Below are 22730 nucleotides of genomic sequence, written 5' to 3'. Positions count from 1 at the left end.
ACGCATTAAAGATTCGCTTTTTATTCGTTGATGTATTGTTTGAAAGGTTTCCATTTAAAAACAAATGAATCTTAATTATCATCTTCAAGGCGAAAAGGCGTGTCTCTCGTGAAAACATGCATCTTATTTTCGCAGAAGAATTAAAACAAAATGCAAAGAAGATATCAATTTGAATTCATAGGCTGGAAACCAGTATGACATGAATATTTCCTCCAGATTTAATGAGGAACCAGAAAAAATCAATTATGAAGCTGCAGCTAACCAATCCTACATCTACATAGATATATACAGCAACACTGTAGCTTTTTTTTTCTCGGTTGAGATCACATTACAGCCCTCTGCGTGCAGTAGCCTGACTGTCCATACTTAGACATAATGGATTGTTATCATATCCTTACCTGGTTCGGTCTGACGCTGGAGAGCACACTTGAAGTAAGGGCTGCCATCACCGCATTTCTTTGCCTTAAACTGGTAAGCCTTAAAGTATTTACCACATGCTGGATTGACACCGTTTTCACACTCATAGCATCGGATGCTGGACACTGTAAACACGAAGAGAACACAGATATAATAATGAAACCACAATTGTTAAAAAAAAATAATAATAAAAAAAAAAAAATACACACACACACAAAGGGGTGGGGTGGGGGGATAGGAACTATCAATATAGATTTGCGTAGAGACACTGGAAAATGGACAAGGAGTATAAGACCAGGTTATCCGGGAGGGTAAGCGTCCTTAGCTACATCGAAAGCCAACCGTCATATGAATCTAGGTCAAATCCAGGTTGTCACATTATCAAAATCATTACTAGGGTGGCGATTTAAACTGAAAAATACAGCTGTTTCGTCCTTGTAGGGATCTTCAGTGAGATAAAAGACCTAAAATGTTACTTTAAAAATAACATTTCACAATATAAAAAAAAATTAAAAAAATAAATAAATAGATAAAAAGCATATATAAATATTTAACGAAAAATGAGTCATATCCCATCTTCTTTGATAAAGAAGGTTTTTTGAAGATTTTGCAAAATTGCGAAAAATGAACCATGGAAGTACGGTAGCAATAATGGATTATACATACGACAACGGCATGAATACATGAACATATTAATTATTTAAAATATGATTTTACTATTTTGGAACGAAAGTAGTTTGAGATCGAGATATTGTAAAGAAAATATTAATCATTCATAGTCTAAACCGCGAAACTGTAGAATAAAAAATCGATTTGCAATGTCATTTCGAGACGACACGAACAAGAAATAATGAACATATTGTCATGAAAATGTACAGGGTTGATCTTTGTGCCAACATTTGCTTTGTTGCAAAAAATACTAAACCTATACCATGGCAATTTTACTTGATATCTTTGACATTTTGGAAAACATAAACAATTTTCTAAAAAAGCGAACGAAATAATATAACTGCAGTTAGATATAAAAAAAATATAAGCATTACCTTATCATTGACATGAAAAATGATATAAAACTTTATTTTGGGTTTTTCTTAATCATCTAAGATGGAGTTATATCCCCTATATATTTCGTTACATTGCTCTTTCGAATCTTTGTTGTCAACGCTCAGTATATCTTTTAGCTACATCTGATATGTATCAGCACTCTCAGGGGATGACCTTACAAGCTGTACTCAAACGTAGGTCTGGTGTTCGATTGGAAATCTTTGTCTCAAGGGACAACAGAGTGTTTTATATTATATTCAGTAAACATTAACTGTCTTGTGACATTCAGAATAAAAAAAATACATGCATGCTAACAACTGTCTGATATGTTATCGGAAAGTACGTTGTTTTTACAAAAGGGAAGATTGGCGACACCATGATTACATACCCACCTGATTTCCCCCGAACAATTAATTTACGCATTTATTTGCATTAGCGTGCCTATAAACATACAGTAATCAGGATCATATTAAAGCTTCTTTACATAAAAATATTAACAAACAGTGATACTCGTAGAATACAAACATTAAATTGACTAGACAGATTCAAAATTTTATTTACTGACGAAGACATTCCATACCGCAAATATCTATCTATATATCTATATATATATCTAGATAGGGGATTAATTGAAAATCTTAAAATACCGGTTGATTTTCTCAATGAACCATACATGTTCAACTACATACCTGCTTTGCCAAGACGCCCGTTATATCTATGTGACTGTCACGCATTCATATGTAAAACAATAAACTTATGAAAATTTTCAGAAGCTCGAATCAAAAAGAGCTTCAAATTCCTGAAATATGTTATTATTTATTCAATTACAGGCTGACGAAATACATCAAATTTACATTCTTATTGCATTTGCCCTGTGACATTTATATGGAGAGAAAAAAGAAAAAATGCAGAACGTTAGGACTAGCAATCAAATTATTCGAGGAAAACACCATTTAGTAGAACCTGATTTAGTGTGACACCGGCATACTTGGGACCTAATGATACTATTAAGGTTTAGAAAAACGACTCAATTCTGTCAGAGCTGGCGACATGCCCTAAAGAGCATTCATTATGTCGTGTTGCGCTCTGCTTTAGGAATCATTAAAACTCCAACCTTCCGTCAAAAAGTCCATAAATATTCGACAACTGCTAAACATCCTCTGTGTAGGATTAGACAAATTCATGAGGTTGCTCGTAAAACGTGAACATTGAAATGATTAACTTTGTTGTAATTGACAGATATGCAAGATACAAATGTGTTTTACGCCTCTGTATATTTTGGCAATTTCTATTTTTTATTTTTGCTACTCTTGAGAGTTAGAATATATAGATGCAGAAATAAGGCCTGAGAGGGTATAAAGTTGTCTTCAAATCATGCATACAATTGTAGAATAGCATATAGCTGCATCATTTTATTTCTGACAATGAGCCGGAAATCGGCTTCTTATATTTTGAAATATTTTAATTTGTTTTAAGTTAACAACCAGATTCGTTGATTTGTAATTGAGTTAAAGAACATCGTTTGACCTCTAAATTGTATATAGATCTGTCATTCGTTTATTTTTATGTAAGATTGATGACTTGAGTTGTGATTTTTCATTTTTGCGAGCCTTTTTAGCGAGCAAATATGAAAAATGCAAAACGAGCATTATCAATATACAATTGTAATATGGAGGGTAATGAATGCCAAATTCTTTTCATCGGATGTTCATATTTTACATGGAAGGTAATCTGTATTAGTTGAACTTCATAAGCTAGGACATAAAATCATTACACCGGTTTCAAAATATATTCAATTGTTATGCAATGGCTTATGACGGTCTTTGTTTCAATTTACAGGCCAATTTGCCTTTTTGGAAAAGCATGTTAGCGAACAAAAGAAGATCATTATCAAAACTGATCCAAACTTAATTTACATTGTAAATAATGTTGGTGCTCGTCAGTAATCTTAGCTTAATCATTCCTAATATTTGATAAGAGTGTAAAAGAAATTACACTCACCCAAGGCCATGTACTAGATTTGATCATCACAAGGAAAGTTATTTCTATCCTTTAAATGGCGAATGTTTGAAGATTGTTATGTGTCGGAGTGGTGTTAAGGAAAAACCGCTTTGTGGTCTGTTTTATTGGCCATAGCTAACTTTGTTAACATATGTCTTTTTGCCATTTGACCGTATATAAAACATCAAGATAGCACTAATGTATGAAGCATTCGTGTTACTATTAAAAAAAGAAAAAAATATAAATAAAACATAACTTAGAAATCAGGTATGTATTAAAATGGATTTTAAATAAAGTAACCTTTTTAATGATAACACTGCGTCCATGCTTTAGAAGCTGCCCTATACAATATGTTATCAATTTGCATTAATCGTTTATGTGATTGCTATAAGCAGGTCGCTATTCCATTATAATATTTCTATTTTGATAAAATGGACACAGACTCATTTCAATACGACATGTGATTGGTTATCGTTCTGCTGGAACCGTAGAGATATTCAATGTTTCTATTAACAATACAACCTCACTGATCGTCTAAGAAGGTCCGTGTTTTAGGGAAAATTTACCATCGTACTAACACCCCACATTGTGTAAACTGTACCACAGACAGCGAGAGAAGACTACTATTTCAGACTTTAAGGCGGCACTCCTGTGCTATATGATTGCAATGACCTCTTGGATTCAGTAGAAAACTTGTACTCTCTGGGATGCATCCAAGCAGACGTAATGTCTATGTCTACTTCTCACAGACGACGTAATCGTTGCCGTGGGCATGGGCATTACAGCAAGCCGTCCAGATGACAGGTTAAGTTCAAAGATCTAATGGCTCGACAGAATCCATTAGGTGTCCATCATATTCGAACTTTGTTTTGTATTCGCTTCCCCTGTCTTTGTTAAATACATTTAAAGAGGTTGGCTAAAACTGTTCCTTGTGACCTTTGAAAATTTGCATGGCGACTCCGTAAAGTTATTGGCGGATATTGCACTAATAGGACTTTTAAGCCTGTCCGTACAGATAGCCATATTGGTCAAACAGCTCGACCAATTTTGAAAATAAATCAGTAATATCCTTCATGACTCATTTTTCCAAGCTAGCATACCTCCGTATTTTTAATAACAGGTATCTCTCACGGTTTTTGCATCATTCACAATAATAAGCTACGAGAGGGTCTGAATAACCGAAGGACTACTATTACATGTGTTGTTAATTTTAATATTCTTATAGATTCCGTTAAAGGATATGCATCAATGAATCTTTATGTAATAATTAAAACGAGAACATGCTGTACGGGAATCACTGTCGGAGAAGATGTAATCCAAAAAGTCTGATCCATCATGCTGAAGAAATCATGAGCAGCTTTGAATCCAAAAAAAAAAAAAAAAAAAAATTCAGTCTGTATTTCTTGATTCTTATGTCAAAACAACACTTGAGTATTACAAATTTGTAGCTGTGTGTGCAGGTAAGGCATTGTTTTGTATTCGCTTCCCCTGTCTTTGTTAAATACATTTAAAGAGGTTGGCTAAAACTGTTCCTTGTGACCTTTGAAAATTTGCATGGCGACTCCGTAAAGTTATGGCGGATATTGCACTAATAGGACTTTTAAGCCTGTCCGTACAGATAGCCATATTGGTCAAACAGCTCGACCAATTTTGAAAATAAATCAGTAATATCCTTCATGACTCTTTTTTCCAAGCTAGCATACCTCCGTATTTTTAATAACAGGTATCTCTCACGGTTTTTGCATCATTCACAATAATAAGCTACGAGAGGGTCTGAATAACCGAAGGACTACTATTACATGTGTTGTTAATTTTAATATTCTTATAGATTCCGTTAAAGGATATGCATCAATGAATCTTTATGTAATAATTAAAACGAGAACATGCTGTACGGGAATCACTGTCGGAGAAGATGTAATCCAAAAAGTCTGATCCATCATGCTGAAGAAATCATGAGCAGCTTTGAATCCAAAAAAAAAAAAAAAAAAATTCAGTCTGTATTTCTTGATTCTTATGTCAAAACAACACTTGAGTATTACAAATTTGTAGCTGTGTGTGCAGGTAAGGCATATCATGATTTGGTCCTCTCCTGTCATCAATATTAAATTTCCTGCTTATAAAAGAACAAGGTTTGCTAGGCAACATGATTAACCCTACTTTCACATTGTGTGGTTTGTCTAAAGACAAATTCGTCAAAATTGAAATCTTCCAAAATCTTGAAGTGTGAGAGCGGTGCTGATCTTATATTGAATTAACAACGTTGTACTGCTTGCTCGAGCAGTTGTTCAATAAGTCTTTATCTAAACTTCTTACAGCCATTCTTTTCAATTAACTTTCCACTTCTAAACAGCAACCTCCCTGTATATCGCACTAAAATATTTGCAAAATATGCAAAAGTACTGCAACTGCTTAAGCTAAATATAAGATGTGATATTGAATACGTTGGAATGTGGAATTCAGGACAAATTATATAGAAGATTCGACTATTTGCATGTCTAATAACATCATTGCTAAGATGTGTATCCTTATAGACAAACTTAATAACAAAGTGGTTAACAAGCATACACATGTAACTTCAAAACACCAGAAAACCATTAAATTACATGTTAAAATAGACCTCATGCGGAATACCCCAGGTATAGGATATAAATACACGAACTACTCATACAGGGGTCAAATTCTTCTGACGGCTGTTCTTAAACACTTTCACAGTTTCGTTATGGGTTTGTTAATCATTAACAGGTGTGGAAATTCACAGCAGAGTTTTTTTTTTTTAAATATTGCTATGGCTACGTATTGAGCATCAGTCTTAATTGATATAATAATTTATACAAACATTACGACAAGGAATTCAAATCTTCACCTTCTGATCAACAACACATAGTACGTATGATACATTATGCTAATAATTAGATATATAACATAATGTAGTAACACAAATGACGAAGGGAGACAATTAAGTGACCCTTGTCCTGGCTGGGCCTCGAACTCGCGATCTACGGCACCTTATTGCCAAACCAGAAGTACCCAAAGCTTAAACCACTGCTCCAAATCCGCCTCTCCTTCGTCATTTTTGTTATTATGTTATATATAAACTTATACATATATATATATATATAGTTATTATGTAACGATATTACATATTTATATTATATCATGTACAAACGTTTTTGGTCAGTACAACTTGTTTATAAGCTTAAACATGCATAGTTAAAATTCGAAACGACAAGAGCCCTCGGTTGACAAAAGAAGAGTATATTGCATCACCGTTCAGGATATGGTTTATAAGATGTTGCAATGAAATAAGATTTCGACGCGACAACAAATCTAATGATTGCGTGACGTCATCTGTTTATATATCGTGTTATTGAATTGGTTATCGCCGCCAGTCGAAAAGATACTTTATTTTTTTACCTCGGACAATCATCAATATTACTTAACAAATACTTCGCAAAGTGTTTGTAAAAATGCTGGTAGAACGTATGCCTCTCATGCCTTACTACTTAACTGTGATAATAACATATCACATGGAATAAACGCCACTTATTAACATCAGTTCTTAACTAAATAAAACTAAATTTCAATAATATCAATCACTATATTGCTGTATCGCTACCGATAATTGTTCTGTTAATTCCCAATTTTCTTTAATTTTCCTCTCAATATTATCTGAAAGTATTATCTAACTTTGCCTTTAGTGCCATAATTTCCCTGCACAAATAGTGACAGTGTTCCGCAGTAATGCTTGCCGTGTTCGAAAACAATCCCAAGATTCTGTTGTTGTTTTTTTGCTAACATCCGGTATTAACCCCGGTAACGAAATTACATTCCTCTCTATCCCACACCCACTCAAATAACAGGTCCTTCTGAATACCACTGCCATTCTAAGCTCTTGGATCCAAATGTTAGCAATGTAGCTGCCTAGCGTTAGCTCAGACAATAAGCAATACATCCTAATAGGCTTTTGCTATATATACCGTGTATCATTTTACCAATTATTTTTTCAATAAGGAAAATGTATTTGACAGATTGAGAGATTTCGAAATGTTATACGCCGGTCATAAAAAAAACCGCTGTTGGCTTCTAAAATCAGCCTCTTGACAATGCTGTGATCACAAACATCTACAAAACATAGGATGGTGATTTCTAAAGAGGGAAACGAAATTGGACAGCATAACCAGTGTAAAAGTACGTACAGGTCAAATTTCTCGTTAAAATAAATTGACACCTACACATATCTAGACACCGACATCGGTTATATTGCATATAATTTTAATGAGGGTAACAAAACATCTTATGACATTTTTTGCCACGCGCTATTCCGACGTGAACATATGATAAAGAAGCCGAGCGGTGTTTCCTTGTCTTTTCAAATATTGTAATTATAGTCCAAAATCGAAGGGAGGTAAAAGGTATAATTGTATAAAGAAATGCAGTAAATTCACGAGACTATTTGGTATTGTTTTTTCGAACAGAACGTTTACGATAGCTTCGTTGGTGCCAAGTATTATCACCTCGATGACGTAATAATTCGTAGTAGTGTCAATACGTATGACGTTGTTACACAATACCATAGAACATTGCACGTCTTTCTTTGACTTTTTAGGGGCCGCGGTGGCCGAGTGGTTAAGATGTCCCGACACTTTAACACTAGCCCTCCACCTCTGGGTTGCGAGTTCGAAACCTACGTGGGGCAGTTGCCAGGTACTGACCGTAGGCCGGTGGTTTTTCTCCGGGTACTCCGGCTTTCCTCCACCTTCAAAACCTGGCACGTCCTTAAATGACCCTGGCTGTTAATAGGACGTTTAACAAAAACAAACCAAACTTTGAATTTTTGAGTTTCACCAACAAATATGACGAATATCGTAAAAAAATCCCCTTATTTCGCGTCGCTACGACAAGCCTTGGCATAGGTCAAGGCAGGTTAATTTGTTTAATTAATTGAAAGACACAACAACATGTATTCCTCCTATCGTAATATCCATCATTATTCCAAAGACATTTTAAATCTGAGTAATGATATGAACTGAAATATAACAAGATTTTACTACTATTTTCATCCTTATTGACGATTTAATTGCATATCTTATATGAAAATATGAAGTATTGAGTTCATAGAATTTTTTTATGAAAGCGCAACCAGGTCAATGCGAAATATATGTAGCTTATCCATTAACACATTACGATGTCTTCACACATGCTGGAAAATTATGAAGATCGTGCTCTAAAGTTCATGGCAGTATTACATCTGGTGGCATTAGATTTTTTAAAGTTTGTATACACCAATATGAATACTAATGGAAAAATAATATACCTGCAGTTCATATGCTTCTTGCAGTCGCAAAAAGGAAACAACAAACTATTCATAAGCCTGCATGCATGCTACGTAGCTAGATATTCTTCATCGCCAAATAATAATAATAAAAATAATTCTGCCTGCAGGTTGAGCTATTGTGATATCGGGCCATGTAAATGCAATAATACAGATGCAAAAGAAAATGTTTTCTTTCAGAAAAGCCGATACTTTCCAACATCAATCGCCTAACATTATCTTTACTGCACCACAAGCAAGACCGTCAGATAGCTACGAAGCTGTGCGATAAGTCTGAATAATAAACTTAAATCTTTACAACATTTTAAGTAAAACTAACATTTATACATTGTGCGATAACACCACTAAAATGAAATTAAATAAAAAAAATAATAGATAAAAATAACATTTGACCTTGGTAAACTGTTAAAAATGTCTTGCCCACGGCAACTCAATTGCGTTTTAGAAGAAGCCTTGCAATACTGGCAAAAGTTGCAGGAAATACAAATGCCATCAACAGCCAGTATTACCATCGCTGTTAAAGACACCCGATCTTCTTCCTTCTTCCATCCCTGGTATTTTGTTCTGGGGTCGATTTATTAATCAGTGGTCTTTTAAGGATAGTGGTGATGATCATGTTACATAATACGTTGATATTTCAGTAAGCGTAGATTTAACAGGTATATCCTCAGCATCCTTAAGTGTGATGTATTGGTTTCTCTTTTGTTCTTGAAATAAATTGGTACTTACATAAGGTAATAAACGCATTCATTAATAATGTTAAAGCTACATCACCGTAACTCTTTTTGTTTATATTGTGATTTTTACATATATTAAGTGTATTAATATATATTTATATATTTATGAACAATAGCAGTTGGATTTCACTGAAATACGTACATGAAGGTGTGAATTATTAATTATAAAAGTACTCTCATGCATTCTGGATATACAATTTTTTGGCTTTATATATTATAACGCATGAGCACAACACACCACTCACTTGTATACAATAATGAGTGTAACAGCGTCAGTTAAAAAAAACCCCAAAAGATTGCCAAATGGGCAAAAGAAAACCTTTGAATTATGCTATGGAAGCAATATTTATAATACATAGATGGGGCCGTTTTAAGCAAGCCGCGTATATCTGGACGATGCAAATATTCTGCTGTAATACCGTTAAGTGAGTATTAGGAGACGAAACGAACATGTACGTATGATAAGCTTTACCTATACAAATATTTATATTTACAATATTTCTAAGCTTGCAAGGGTTGACTGGCATCGCTTTTAACCCGCTGTATTGTCAATGTCATTAAAATAGGAAGGCTTTAAATGCTCATTTATTCTAGCTCCAAAATCCTTGTTTGTGATTTGCTAGAAAATGACAATAAGAAACACAAAAGGTATCTTGGGTCTTCTGTCCACTGTCAAATCAACACACGAAAGTCAACTGTTCCTGACAATCACGAAAGCGCGCGCGTGACTTGTTGATGATAAGGCTTATTTTCCCGATAAAAACAATCCTGCAATACATTTAATAGTGCTCTGACGTTGTTCAGAGAATCCCCTCCGTCCTGTAATGCAATCTGACTGACAACATTTTGTTTCTATTGGGAATAGAAAATTGCATGTATCGAAACAGTTTTCTGTAACATGTGTATTTATAAACAAAGTTCTGAGTCAGATTGAGGTAGATAAATACATTACATGATATCATTTCTGTTCCAGACATTTAAGTGATTAGGCTATTTTCATTGTATTATAACCCAGCCTTCTGCTTGTGAAATTGCACGCACTCCTCATGATAACTATTCAGTTATTTTCTGTTCCTAATATGGCTAAGAAAAGGTGCATATTTTTATAAGAAATGAAAGCAATCGCCTGTTCTACCATGAGGGAGAACATTTTGTACGTGTCTATATTCATTTTAGATATTCAGTATGACTCTCTTCAATGAACAAATAATGCTCTCAAGAGCTTTTGCCATTTAATAGAAGCAGTACAAGCGGAAGTAACACCTAATGAGGATATTTAGACACACAGGTGTCCTGATATCAATTAAGCGTGTCACTGAATTCCTACGATACAATGACTCATCTATAGCATTTTAAAAAGTACCCACTTTGTATGGTAGTTTGTTTGCTTAGGTGTTTCTATCCTCGCAGGAACTAGAATGATATGACGATGGGTATCAAGGAGACACCAGGAAAGTTAGCATTAATTGATTTGTTTTATTTTCTTTAACGTCCTGTTAACAGCCAGGTTCATTTAAGGACGTGCCTGGTTTTGGAGGTGGAGGAAAGCTTGAGTACCCAGAGAAAAACCACCAACCTACGGTCAGTACCAGGCAATTACCCGACGTAGGTTTCGAACTCGCAACCCAGAGGTGGAGGCTAGTGATATAGTGTCGGGACACCTTAACCACTCAGCCACCGCGGCCCCCTCTCGTCGGGAGGGATCAAACAATACAAACACTGGCACGAAAGAAGAAATCTAAATTGTTATATTAATTTTTATTTTTGTAAGCAATTTTAAGAAAACTTTTTTTTTACTGCAGTTCATGTGACCAAAACTGTTTTACTGAATAGGAATGATTTGTAATATTTTGCACATGCAGCTTTGCGATGTAATAGTATTGCCTATTCTTTTTGCCTGTATGAGGGTATGGTTTCATGCTTGTCCGCCGTGAACAGCTAACTCTGCCTTTACATACTACACAACCACTCGAGTCCACTTGTTTGTTTTTCGTAATGGAAATGTAATTTAACATTTACACATGCCTGTATGAGATGCCCGACTTAGTTTGTGGTTTTAAGGTGTTATAAAACCCTTGTATCAAGTTCGTCGCTAGATGGCTAAGAAAGACAAATCTTGATTGCAAGGGTGATTGATCAGGAACCCGAATGCTGCTTGTGGCTACATAATTAAATTAAGCATACATCTTATTACAATAACCTCTTGCACTTTAACAAGAACGATATCTTCTCAGATACTTCACACGGTGATCTGTGGTTGCTAGGCATGGATAACTCTGTCTCACACGAGGTACAGACATAGAGCTGGCGCGCTATAGGGTTATTCACAATAGGATATTCACAATTGTTGTAGATTCCTGTGTAGCTCAGGTTAAGGGTGTTGATGTACTCGCAAGGTTTAATTTCAATTGACAAATATGATTGTAATAATTGTACTTTCCTTTTTTAATGGTGTTATGTACCCTCAAGGAAACTACAGTTATTCTTATAAAATAGGGTCCTCAATATATAAAAGGATATTTAGAATTGTTATATGACCAAAATATCCTAACAAGACAATAAAGTATAAAGTCCTATATATTAGGGATACATTGGTCGTATTGTCTTCGTGGAATTCTATTATGCCATGCCTCGAAACATTTAATTACATTTCTTGATTGTATGCATGTCATCTCATCTCCGTTGTGTTCCCGGAATTAACGTTTTTTGTTTGTTTGTTTGTTTTTGTTTTTAAGTGTGTATGAGAGTATTGTGAGTATTAAAACAGTCTTAGATGTATTTCTAAATTTTATAGGAATGCGTGTGGGTCATTTCCTGTAGTGTTCTGTTGCAAGTCATAATGACTGACACCTTTATTTTAGTTTTCTTGTGCTCAAAAAAATCTACTTTTCGGTCCTTGTCTTTCATTTGTTTCTGAACATTTTGGTTCGACAAATTGATTCTGTGGAGGAGCGGGATGGTCCTTTCCTTAATTGAATGGTAAATTGAGGCTTTTGTTATTTCAGGTTTTTGGAAGAATCATGCTTTCTCTTATCTTAACGTTTTCTCGTTTCCAGGTTTGTTCTGTGTTTTAATATGCAACATATTTTGTGGCTATAGAATGCGTACAATTGTCTTCAAAGCAACATTTTTTTAATCCCAACTTGAATTGCCCATTGATGCCATGTTTATCCTCTCAAAAACCGTTCATTTATTTGCATTTGGGTATTACTGAATTGACATTCAACTGTACGAATTGCTCAAATCTCCTAACAATACGATAATTTAGACAAAATTGAAACACTTCATCATCCTAAACGATTTTAGTGATTAAAACCTTACGCCTTTACTCTTGGCAGCTGACAATGGCGTATTCCGTTTGTTTTAATTATCCTATTGTCTTTCGTGATCGCATTACAATTAGTTCGTTTACATAATTATTCTCAATTATTTTTTTCACGATGGAAACCTGTCTCAATGGTTTTCGTATTGGCCATGTTACCATTACAACATCTACCGTCTCTCTGAATCATCCATTTACGTTCCTCTTATCTTGCTAGCATTTGCATAACTTTACAAATCGTTTTATTATCTTACGAATTATCGTTCCATTGCGGAAATGGGCGTAACGTTTAACAAAAAGCTTATTATAGGGTTATTCTACCGAATTCGGATATCACCTGATATTACAGACTTTAAGTGGCAGATTTTGGATACGAAACACAGTTATATAAAACCAAACACTTAATCAAGCATCCTGCTTTTTTCATTTGAATATGGTGTCCCCATTTGTGTAATGTTGTTAATAGAAAGAACTATTTTGATTGGTCAACTTGTATATCTTTACACTTACAAGGAAAATAGGTGATGTAACTGTACCGAGAGGAAAACAATGATAAATTCTCCAATCAAGCACTACTTACAGGCGATAGATCTTCTTAGCGTACATCACGCAATGTGATAAATCGCTACACCGCACAAAGAAGTCAGTTTTACTCGAACCGCTAATACTACAATAAATCGTAATCGTGCACGCTATACCGTTTTGATATCAACCCGATAATTGTGTTTTAGGATAAAGTGTTTCTTTCTCGTCGTTCAATTTATCTGATAGGAATGGAAGTAAGCATTCCGAAAAAAAAAACCCCTACAATTACGCTCCTGACTAATGTTGGATAAAGAATATAATTAAAAAAATAATTCTGGTAGAGCATACTAGTGCCTGTGTTTTATGCTGCAGTATCTAAGGTGCCATCTTTTAACAGTATATTATGGAATCCATTAGAAGAAGCACACTCTCCTCGAATGACGGAAAATAATTCTTTCCAATTTCAATATGTACAGGATAAACAGCTGTGTGGTATAAATCTAGTGACATAGAACCAGTAATGAGCTTCTTATTAGGTAGCGAAGGCCAAATGCTTAAACATAAATATTGACAGTCAACATCATACATTCGTCAAACCGGATGTTGATAATGTAGTTCAATGCGCAATAGCGTGGCCTTATAACACGACTGTGATTAATTTTACAAGTCTCATTTGATCTACCGTTGAAAATAGTCTCTTGTAAGCATGTTAAATGTCAGTACAATCACATTCTGTTCACAAATAAACCACCAATCCGAAGTGTTCAACCAGAGTGATTTCAATATACTCTGATATTGCCAATCAACACCTGGATAACGAAAACATAGATCGGTTGCCCTTCCGGAGCGCTTGTTCTTGACATTTAATGTCATCAGGGGTTCAACGTTTTCTTGTGTAAGATCCCTCGTTGCAGCTTTGCTTTTGATATAAGAACTGTGAATACTTATTACAATATTTGCACTTAAACAATTATTTGTCTTATTCAAAGCACAATGGAATTGTTTTAGATAATTTAACGTTTGGATCTTTTTTGGGATGATAATTTGGAGTTTCTATGACTTTAGAGTGATAACTGACATATGCATTGATAATTGGTGCGAATTCTTTGATTTATTAAAACAATAAGATGATGACCATGATGGGAATATCAATTATAAAACAAAGATATATGTAATACACAATATGTAAATGCAACTTTATTCTTTTTACAACAATTTCGAAACAAGTTATATCAACTTGTATTAAAAGGCGCGAGGGGTCTTACCGTGGGAGGAAATCGGAGAATTCGGGGAAAACCCACGTGGTCGGGCAGGTAACAACATACCTGTTCATGTCTGATCGGGGAATCGAATCCTGGCTGGCTAGGTGAAAGGCAAGTGTGTTACTAATGTGCCACCCGACCAACCAATACACAATATGTTTAAAATGTGTATTTTGAAAAGCGTTGAAAGTAATCATGTATTTTTAAAAACCATATTTAATGACAACGACATATGTATGGAACAAAACCATAAAGAAGGAAACAAAACAAAAAGGTAAATCTACAAATATGAGAAGAAGACTATCTCTGCTGATTTGTAACATAATAATGCTATTGACACTCCAGGATACAGGATATAAATAACACGGTCTTGTTGACATATTTGTTAGTTTGAACATGAAGACTTGTTAGTGATGCCAGAGTTGGGTTGTTTACGATTGGTACAGAGGATATGTTTGGATCTATTTATACGCCGATGTGGCGTCCAGGAGTCCGTGTTTTACATATCTGATATGAACAGATGATTGATGGAGAATATATATGTGAATTGTACTGGTACCGGGAACACTTGTCAGGGCAATCCCATCAAAGAATGTGAAATTTGATTCATGTGAGATTAGCTGTTCCGTTGACCCCCCCCCCCCCCCCCCTTTAAAAAAAGATTAAGATTTTGCTGTCTTCATCACATCAAGGTGATTGTGAGTTTTGCAATTCCACTGTTACAATGAAACAAGTTTTATATTCCGTTTTCAGTATAAAAATTGTATTTATTCAATAGTCTAAAGGGAGTACAAGTTCTGAAACACTTGTTTTCTTTGTTACGCAAAGAGTTAAATCTAGCCATGAGTAACTAGTTGGTGATGTCACGTGTCGAAAATCACACCGGGCGACTATTATTTGCATATGAATAATGCAATCATTATCAGACGGACGGAAGGACGGAGAGACAGAAAACTTCAGTCTTTTGCTCGTTACTGTATGTTGAAATGGAGTTACTAAATATCACTCAGGTGGTCCCCATCGCCTTGATTGCTTTCATAGATTTCATAGATTCAGAGTATCCCTTACGCAGCAGGATATTTTCAAATTTCTATTTGTTTCTCATATTAAACACTCCAAGTTCACTATACGTTTATTTTGTTTACATGGACATTTTATATAGACGTTTGCTCCCTTCCTTTTAATATCGCATGTGATCAGGTGGCACAGTGGTAACCCACTTGTTATTTTCACCTAAGCAGCCGGAGTTCGATTCCCCGATCGGACGTAAAAAGTTATGGGGCCACCTCGCGCGCTTTCAGCCATTCCAACAAGACAGATCAATATGAGGTAAGATAATTTGTGCCACAATTGTTGTAAAATAAGTAAAATTTGCATTTTTTTAAGTAATGTGAATAAATACATGCATTCATAGGTCAGCCTCATTACAAACCGCCGAAGTACCAACACTGCATTCCTCTGCTCTAGTGCATTCCCCCCTAAAACTATTTTGTATAACTGTATGTTGATATATTCCTGATATAATGTTGATTAAAGTGTGTCTACAATTCTGGAACATTGGGCATAATTTGTCAAATAAACATTCTACAAAATACCTACGTTATCAATGGTCTCGCACTGAGTTTTCTATCAAAAGGCTCTTTGTCGTAAATGCATGCTTACAATTGAAATTTGAAATTAAATTATACACTGTATTGTAATAAATATAATCCAGGACGGCTGAAAAACGATTACATGGCCTTTGCTTGATTTACATACAATGCTCGCTATAAATGGCGTGTTATGATAAATTTGGAGATAGATAGGATTTTCTGAAATTATGTTGGTAGGAGAGATGACTAGAGTCTCACTAGTGATTTTGTCAAGAAAGTACAACCTATTTAGATAGTGGCCTTTGCGCCTGATCTAAGCCATTCTTCGTCATCACTCTTAATCCCGCTGAGACCGTATCCCAACAGTGCGCATGTTTGTCCTTCAACTTCTCAATCCTAATGATATCAGACTACCCATCTTTGAGTTTATGCATTGTAAACACGTACGTTACTTCCGGTTAAGCTCGCGTAAATGTTACGTCCATGTTATTCGCCCTGAATAAGACAACAATACCTTTTTTTGTGACTGTCGCTGTGCGATTGAAATAAAGACCCTAGCTTGCAATCAGATGGTTTAATCAGTGCTTTGCTCTTGATAATCTTAATTCCACGCTTTATCGTTGCTTTTGTTTTCCTTTCACGAGAAGTGTGTACTTACTTACTTTCCTTGATTTGGTAAATTGCATTAAAATAAAACTGGGCCCCCGATAGAGCACGGGCCACGTAACCTTAGGTGAAGATCCGAGGTTAGTGGTTCGACGCTCCCTACCAGTGTCGGTTTGTGTTTCTCTGGAAGCTGATAAACGGGCAGGTCCGTGCTTTCGTGCTTGTGTCCTTGAGCAAGACACTTTACCTGAATTGCTGTGGGTGGCACGCGACGGGCCTCCCATATGTTGTTCAGTAAGTGAATCACCAACTATTACAAGAGGATCCCGCATCAAAATGACCCTGGCTGTTCACGGGATATATATGTGATGGCCTGTGCTTTGTATGTTTGCTGGATATCCAACATGATTGGAACGCATGCATCAATCTCAGATTCTTGAAATTCCATTACATAGTTAAATACCCATTAGTCGTTTAATGGGCATAAATTGTATTCTTCCAACTTCCGTTTTACTATAGGATACCGTTATTAAGATTGCACATACATATTTGTTTCCAATACTTAAGATTGATTACATATTTTGCTTTAAGCTGTGTGTAGGAATTAATTCGCCAATGAAAACAGGAACATTGCCCAGATTGCATGTTCACTCTCGACAAAAATACAAACAGGATTAAAAAGAACGCAATAATATAGAACTGTAATATGACATATCAATCGCTCGGTTCAGAATAAGAAGAGTTGTCCGCCCTTCCGACAATGATCCTTTAACATTTTGAGAATTAAATTAAATTTCTTCAACATGTATACAGTCAGTTAATATATTTTATTAATCTTTTAAACCTTTTTTTCAAGAAAAATGAATTTACCTGTCACCTCAATATTAAAAATGGATTACAAAGCACGTTATACTGTACAACGACACACTGAATTATTGCCTACAGTTTTGCATGCTTTTTGTTGTTAATATTGCATTTAGAAAAAGATGCAATGTGTTGTTACGGATTCTTTACTTAATTATAGAGGCCGATAGATAGGTCAATATAATTGGTATTGATATTCCTTCTGCATGTTTTATAAAAGGAAAGAAATCAACAAGATTGGCGGAAGGTACCAATGTGTTACACGAAAATCTGAAAGATTATCCTTCTCAACAAAACATGATGCTAATATAAGTGTAAGATAAATGCATGTTTCACTTCTTTTCTTGTAGGAGTCGTGGGAAAAAGATTCGTTTTCTGACGGATAAACCTATTTGGATTAATACATTAACGACCCTTATAGGTATCGCTGTCACATCTGACAGAATGACAACTAATGGGAATATTACTGAAAAATGTATTTATTGCCTTCAGACCTGTCTGTTGTGTGTGATGGGTTTTACACCCATTCCTGATGAGCTGAAACATTATCAAAAAGAAAATACCGACAATTTGATATAACCTTATATATTATTCAAAATCAATAAGATTAGGAAAGAGTATGGGGCAAAGAGTTTTTACAAGGTTGTCCACTCTGAAATTATAAATCACAACGTACATAAGGAAACATCTTCAAATTAGAAACAGGATGACGACCAAGAAATGACAAGGCACATTAGCAAACATCAATCAATTTCGAGCGTTATATTGCATAGAGATTTGGAATATTTCCCATATGACATCATGATGACAAGCAAGTCCTTAGCCTTAATCAACTTTTAGAGTATGAAACCTGATGGTGTATGTCTTGTCGGCAGCATTCGACATCTCTAGGAAATCGTGGTAATGAGAAGAAGCCTTTTGCTATTAACTATTCACTATGACTTGATGACAGTCGAATGTCTCTTGTCAAACAATCGCAACGAAAGCTAGGGAGTCGTTTCTGCTGCAGCTGCTGTTCCTACCAAAAGAATACCGGTATGTAAATTGATGTATTGTACAGAGCTTAAAAGATAATGAATAGTAACCGAATGGGGATATGATATGTTACATTCTATTTTTATAGCGATTCCATTTTCCTAAACTTGTACATGTAAGAAATCTGTCGCTTCATAACAGAGATGTTGATTCAAAATAAAGATAGCATCATCCAGTTTGGACTGGACGCCTAAAATTATTGACAGATTCGAAACAGCATAGTATTTATATGATACAGCATCTGTCATTCATAAGTGTAATAAAGTCGATTTAGCAGAATTATTTATCGTTAATAAAGTGACAGGAAGATGAATTTAATGAGGCTTAGTCATTAGAAACATTCTCTCGCAGGGAAATTTTAACAGGATATCGACAATTGAGTGTGTCATAAAACAAGCTGATAAACATTTATTAGGTATTTGAAACAGCAAAAATAAAAACTATCTACCAATAAACTATGATTTGTATATTCCTTTGTCGCAGTCTTGAGTTCTCAATTGCGTATATGGACTCTTATTTTCCGAAAATATTCTTACTGGCAACATGTTTTACCAATTTAATTTTGTAACTATAGACTTGACATTGTGATGTTGTAAATAGTCATTTTTTGTTTGTGTTTTACTACAGCATACCATATATCTACCAAAAAGGTTTTCACATTGTTTAAAAATATACATACCAGCTTATAATTGTGGAATTTCGAAATGATGGTGTTTTCACGTCGACACACAGCTAATTGGAAGACATCATTTTTATTTTAAGACTCTCAGATTAAATAGTAGACAAAGAAATTGAAATATGAATACATATATTGGGACAATTATATTTTATCCACCAGGTTTTACAATCATACTGAAATACAATTACAGATTCCAACCTTTGTTAGCTATCGGATTCATTCTGGGACGATTTTATCGGGATTTACTCTCGTAAATCTCAAATGTGTTTCGGCTATCCCTTTAATTCATACAAATTGCACGTATGTTAGAACTTGTGAGACGCCGATAGGAATAGATAGCAGTAGGCGGTATTTACAACTAAATGTCTGTACTTCATCATATCTCTACATGTTAGAGCACTCTCAGTGGTATATCTATAATGGTAAATGGTTCTGTGCCAAGATATGTTTGCGGGGGTAATTCTATTTTATTATCTTTTTATTTTTTAGTTGTACATTGTGAGTTGAACTCTATGCGTAGCTATGGCTAAAAGATAAAAAAAAAACAAAATATTTAAATAAGAATATATTTCATTAGCGCAACCTTTCCAACAGATTCTGTCAAGGATTATTTAAAAAAGAACTGAAATACATTTCTTACAAAGTAGAACAGTTTCAAGGTATGCTACCGCACAAAGGAAACAGAAATTAATATATAAACAGGACTGATATTTTCAAGATAATTTGTCTTCAACCGATCATTCAGATCATATTTCGGTCGGGCTTTGACTAAGGGTATTTAATAGATTCCGTTGAAGCTGTCAGTTGTGTCTTTAAATAGCTTGAAATATTGAGAACAAAAACTAGACAATCAACGACTTGTACTGCCAAGGTTGATATGCATCACGCAAGCAAATCTGATGTATATCTATCATCTATGACTATGAATGAGCATGATCCGCTCTGCAAGACGATTCATTCTTCTGGCGAAATCGACATTGAAATAGAACATCACGGATAAAAATGACTCCTGTGATATCTAATAAACAATCTCAATACAGTAATGTACTTCATTTGAGCAAGATACGTTATCATCTGAGGCGTAGTAACAGAATAGTTTCGATGTATCAAAACGGCGCATGCATTTATTCAATAGTTGATTCATTATATATGCAGAATCGATGCTTAACACTCATTTCAATGGATACAAAGACATCGTTATGGTAATGATTTATTCATGGGTTATATAGATAGCGTAATTATAAATATTATTTAAGAACAAAGGAAAGCGAGCAAAGAACATAATATCAATCTATGATTGGTTCTATTGTAATATCAATAAGTACACATATGTAAGTAAGAAGCCGTAGCCTTGGCCTTTGCACTATTCAACCTTGTCTACGGTAAACAAACAAGCTATACATATATAGAGGAGTGCAGGAAAACAGAGGGTGATCAGATATGATAACATTTTAAACAGATATGGCTAATATAAAGATAAGGATTTCAGGGCGTAACTCAGGCACTACACAGATATACATTACCCTAAAATCCAAGGTTTTGTTGCAAAACAATTAGGTAAGTTGATGGAAAGGCAAGTGATGCAGATATATAAAATAACAAAAATGTGAATATGTGAAAATGTGAAAATGTGAAAGTGTGAAATGAAAGAATGTGAAAAGCGAAATACAAAGACAAAACAATGCCCGTGTAAGGCCAAGAGTCCACACTCAACACATCACTGTATCTATGACGGCAACAGGTGGTGAGCATGGAGCAATGCATTTGCATAGATTGGGTTGTGTGGCAAAACACACAAACAAGAGAGATTTATAGACTGGACATTAATTCGGGGATGTATAGTGGTGTGTTTATGAGGTAGTGATGTTATCAAGAATATTCACATAAACGCCGGCAATATTAAAGGAAATAAACAGCGGATGAGCGGAAAACAAAATGGTAATCACTACAGACTCGATACTCATCAACAAGGAATTCCAGCAAAATGAAGCAATATCGATGCAGAATTGACAATAGCAGATCCATGAATAAGCAATATACGGCTTGCAGGGACGGGCACTCAGTAAGATACATCATGATCAGTGTGCCGACCATGAAAAGGAAAACGTCTTCATAATGCTCTGGTAGATAGATAAGTAAACTTCTTTTATGAGATTTGCAGCATACCAAATTCCATTTTTTTTGGTTTACAAAAGGCATTATTGAACGCTTAGAATGTAAACTAAAATATTTTTTCATTAAAATAACAATATTGCTACCGCAATTGCCTGTGTATGACAAAAGAGTTGTACTTTTTTGTTAATCTTGAGATTAATTTTGCATACTATCTGTCGGAGCAGGTCAGTGACATGTTTAACATAGATGTGGAGTGATATGTAATACATATTTTTCATCTGTTTCCTTGTTCATACACAAATGCTTGATACAAATTCAGAACCAAAAGAAAAAAATCAGGCAATGGTTCTCTACTCACGGCCGAAAATTCAGCATCAGGTTGGTCATCCAACATAAAATAAATATACACAGTAAGGTGGACGGATTTTACTGTCGTAGTACCCGCGGGTATTCTGCCGGTTATCTGAAATCTATCTTACGAAATACTTTAACCATCTTACTTCCAGCTTGCTATGCATCGCTTCGCAATAACTGTAATTTTATCAAATATTATAAGGTATAATCAATATTAATTATATGATTGATGTCATCACGGAATACAGGGTCTGAAAACATAATGTCTCCAGAGAGAAGTACATTTTAGGTAAAAAGGAGTTTAACATGTATTCTGTTGCTGCAATTCATTATGTTAGCACAACGTACAGTAAGTAGGACTGTGGTGCCATAACCACACCAAGTATTTTTCAATCCATTCTTGCATTCACAAGATATTTTACGCGCGGCTTATATCTAAAATCATACAGTTTTGTGTGACTGACGCAAAAGCGTGTTTCAAATTACCACTTATCATATAAATTGCATTGGTACGCCCAAATCAAAGAACTTCCTTTAGCCCCCACAGGAAATGATATAGTTCTTCGTGTCATCGTAAACGACGCGCTAATAAAATTGTATTAATGCAAACTTAACTTTGTTTCATATTTCACATATGTTTGGAGATATCGCAAAATTATTAACAATCGCATACTTTCAGATTATTTGAAATCAAAGACGAATCTTTATGCATATTGATATACCTTTATCACTTAGAGGTGATGCGGCGTTGAGTAGGTTGTAGCGGATAGACTCCATTGCCTTGATAACGCTATGTTTCTGTCGACTTTATTTACGTTATGTTTAGAAAAAAAAAATTGCATACA

At 34.9% G+C, this 22730-nt stretch overlaps 1 protein-coding gene across 1 annotated transcript in view; it reads right to left on the bottom strand.

Annotated features, from left to right (window-relative positions):
- LOC117336430 overlaps positions 1-22730 on the bottom strand; it is a 49381-nt gene that overhangs the window by 13303 nt on the left and 13348 nt on the right. Inside the window, exon 2 of the mRNA XM_033896944.1 lies at positions 399-542. Coding sequence (XP_033752835.1) covers positions 399-542 — 144 coding nt within the window. The remainder of the gene's footprint in view (positions 1-398; positions 543-22730) is intronic.

The sequence above is a fragment of the Pecten maximus genome, chromosome 10 (assembly GCF_902652985.1).
Source record: "Pecten maximus chromosome 10, xPecMax1.1, whole genome shotgun sequence".
Taxonomy (NCBI): domain Eukaryota; kingdom Metazoa; phylum Mollusca; class Bivalvia; order Pectinida; family Pectinidae; genus Pecten; species Pecten maximus.
Note: the sequence above shows the minus strand (reverse complement) of the source record. Positions and strands in the feature narration are given on the sequence as shown.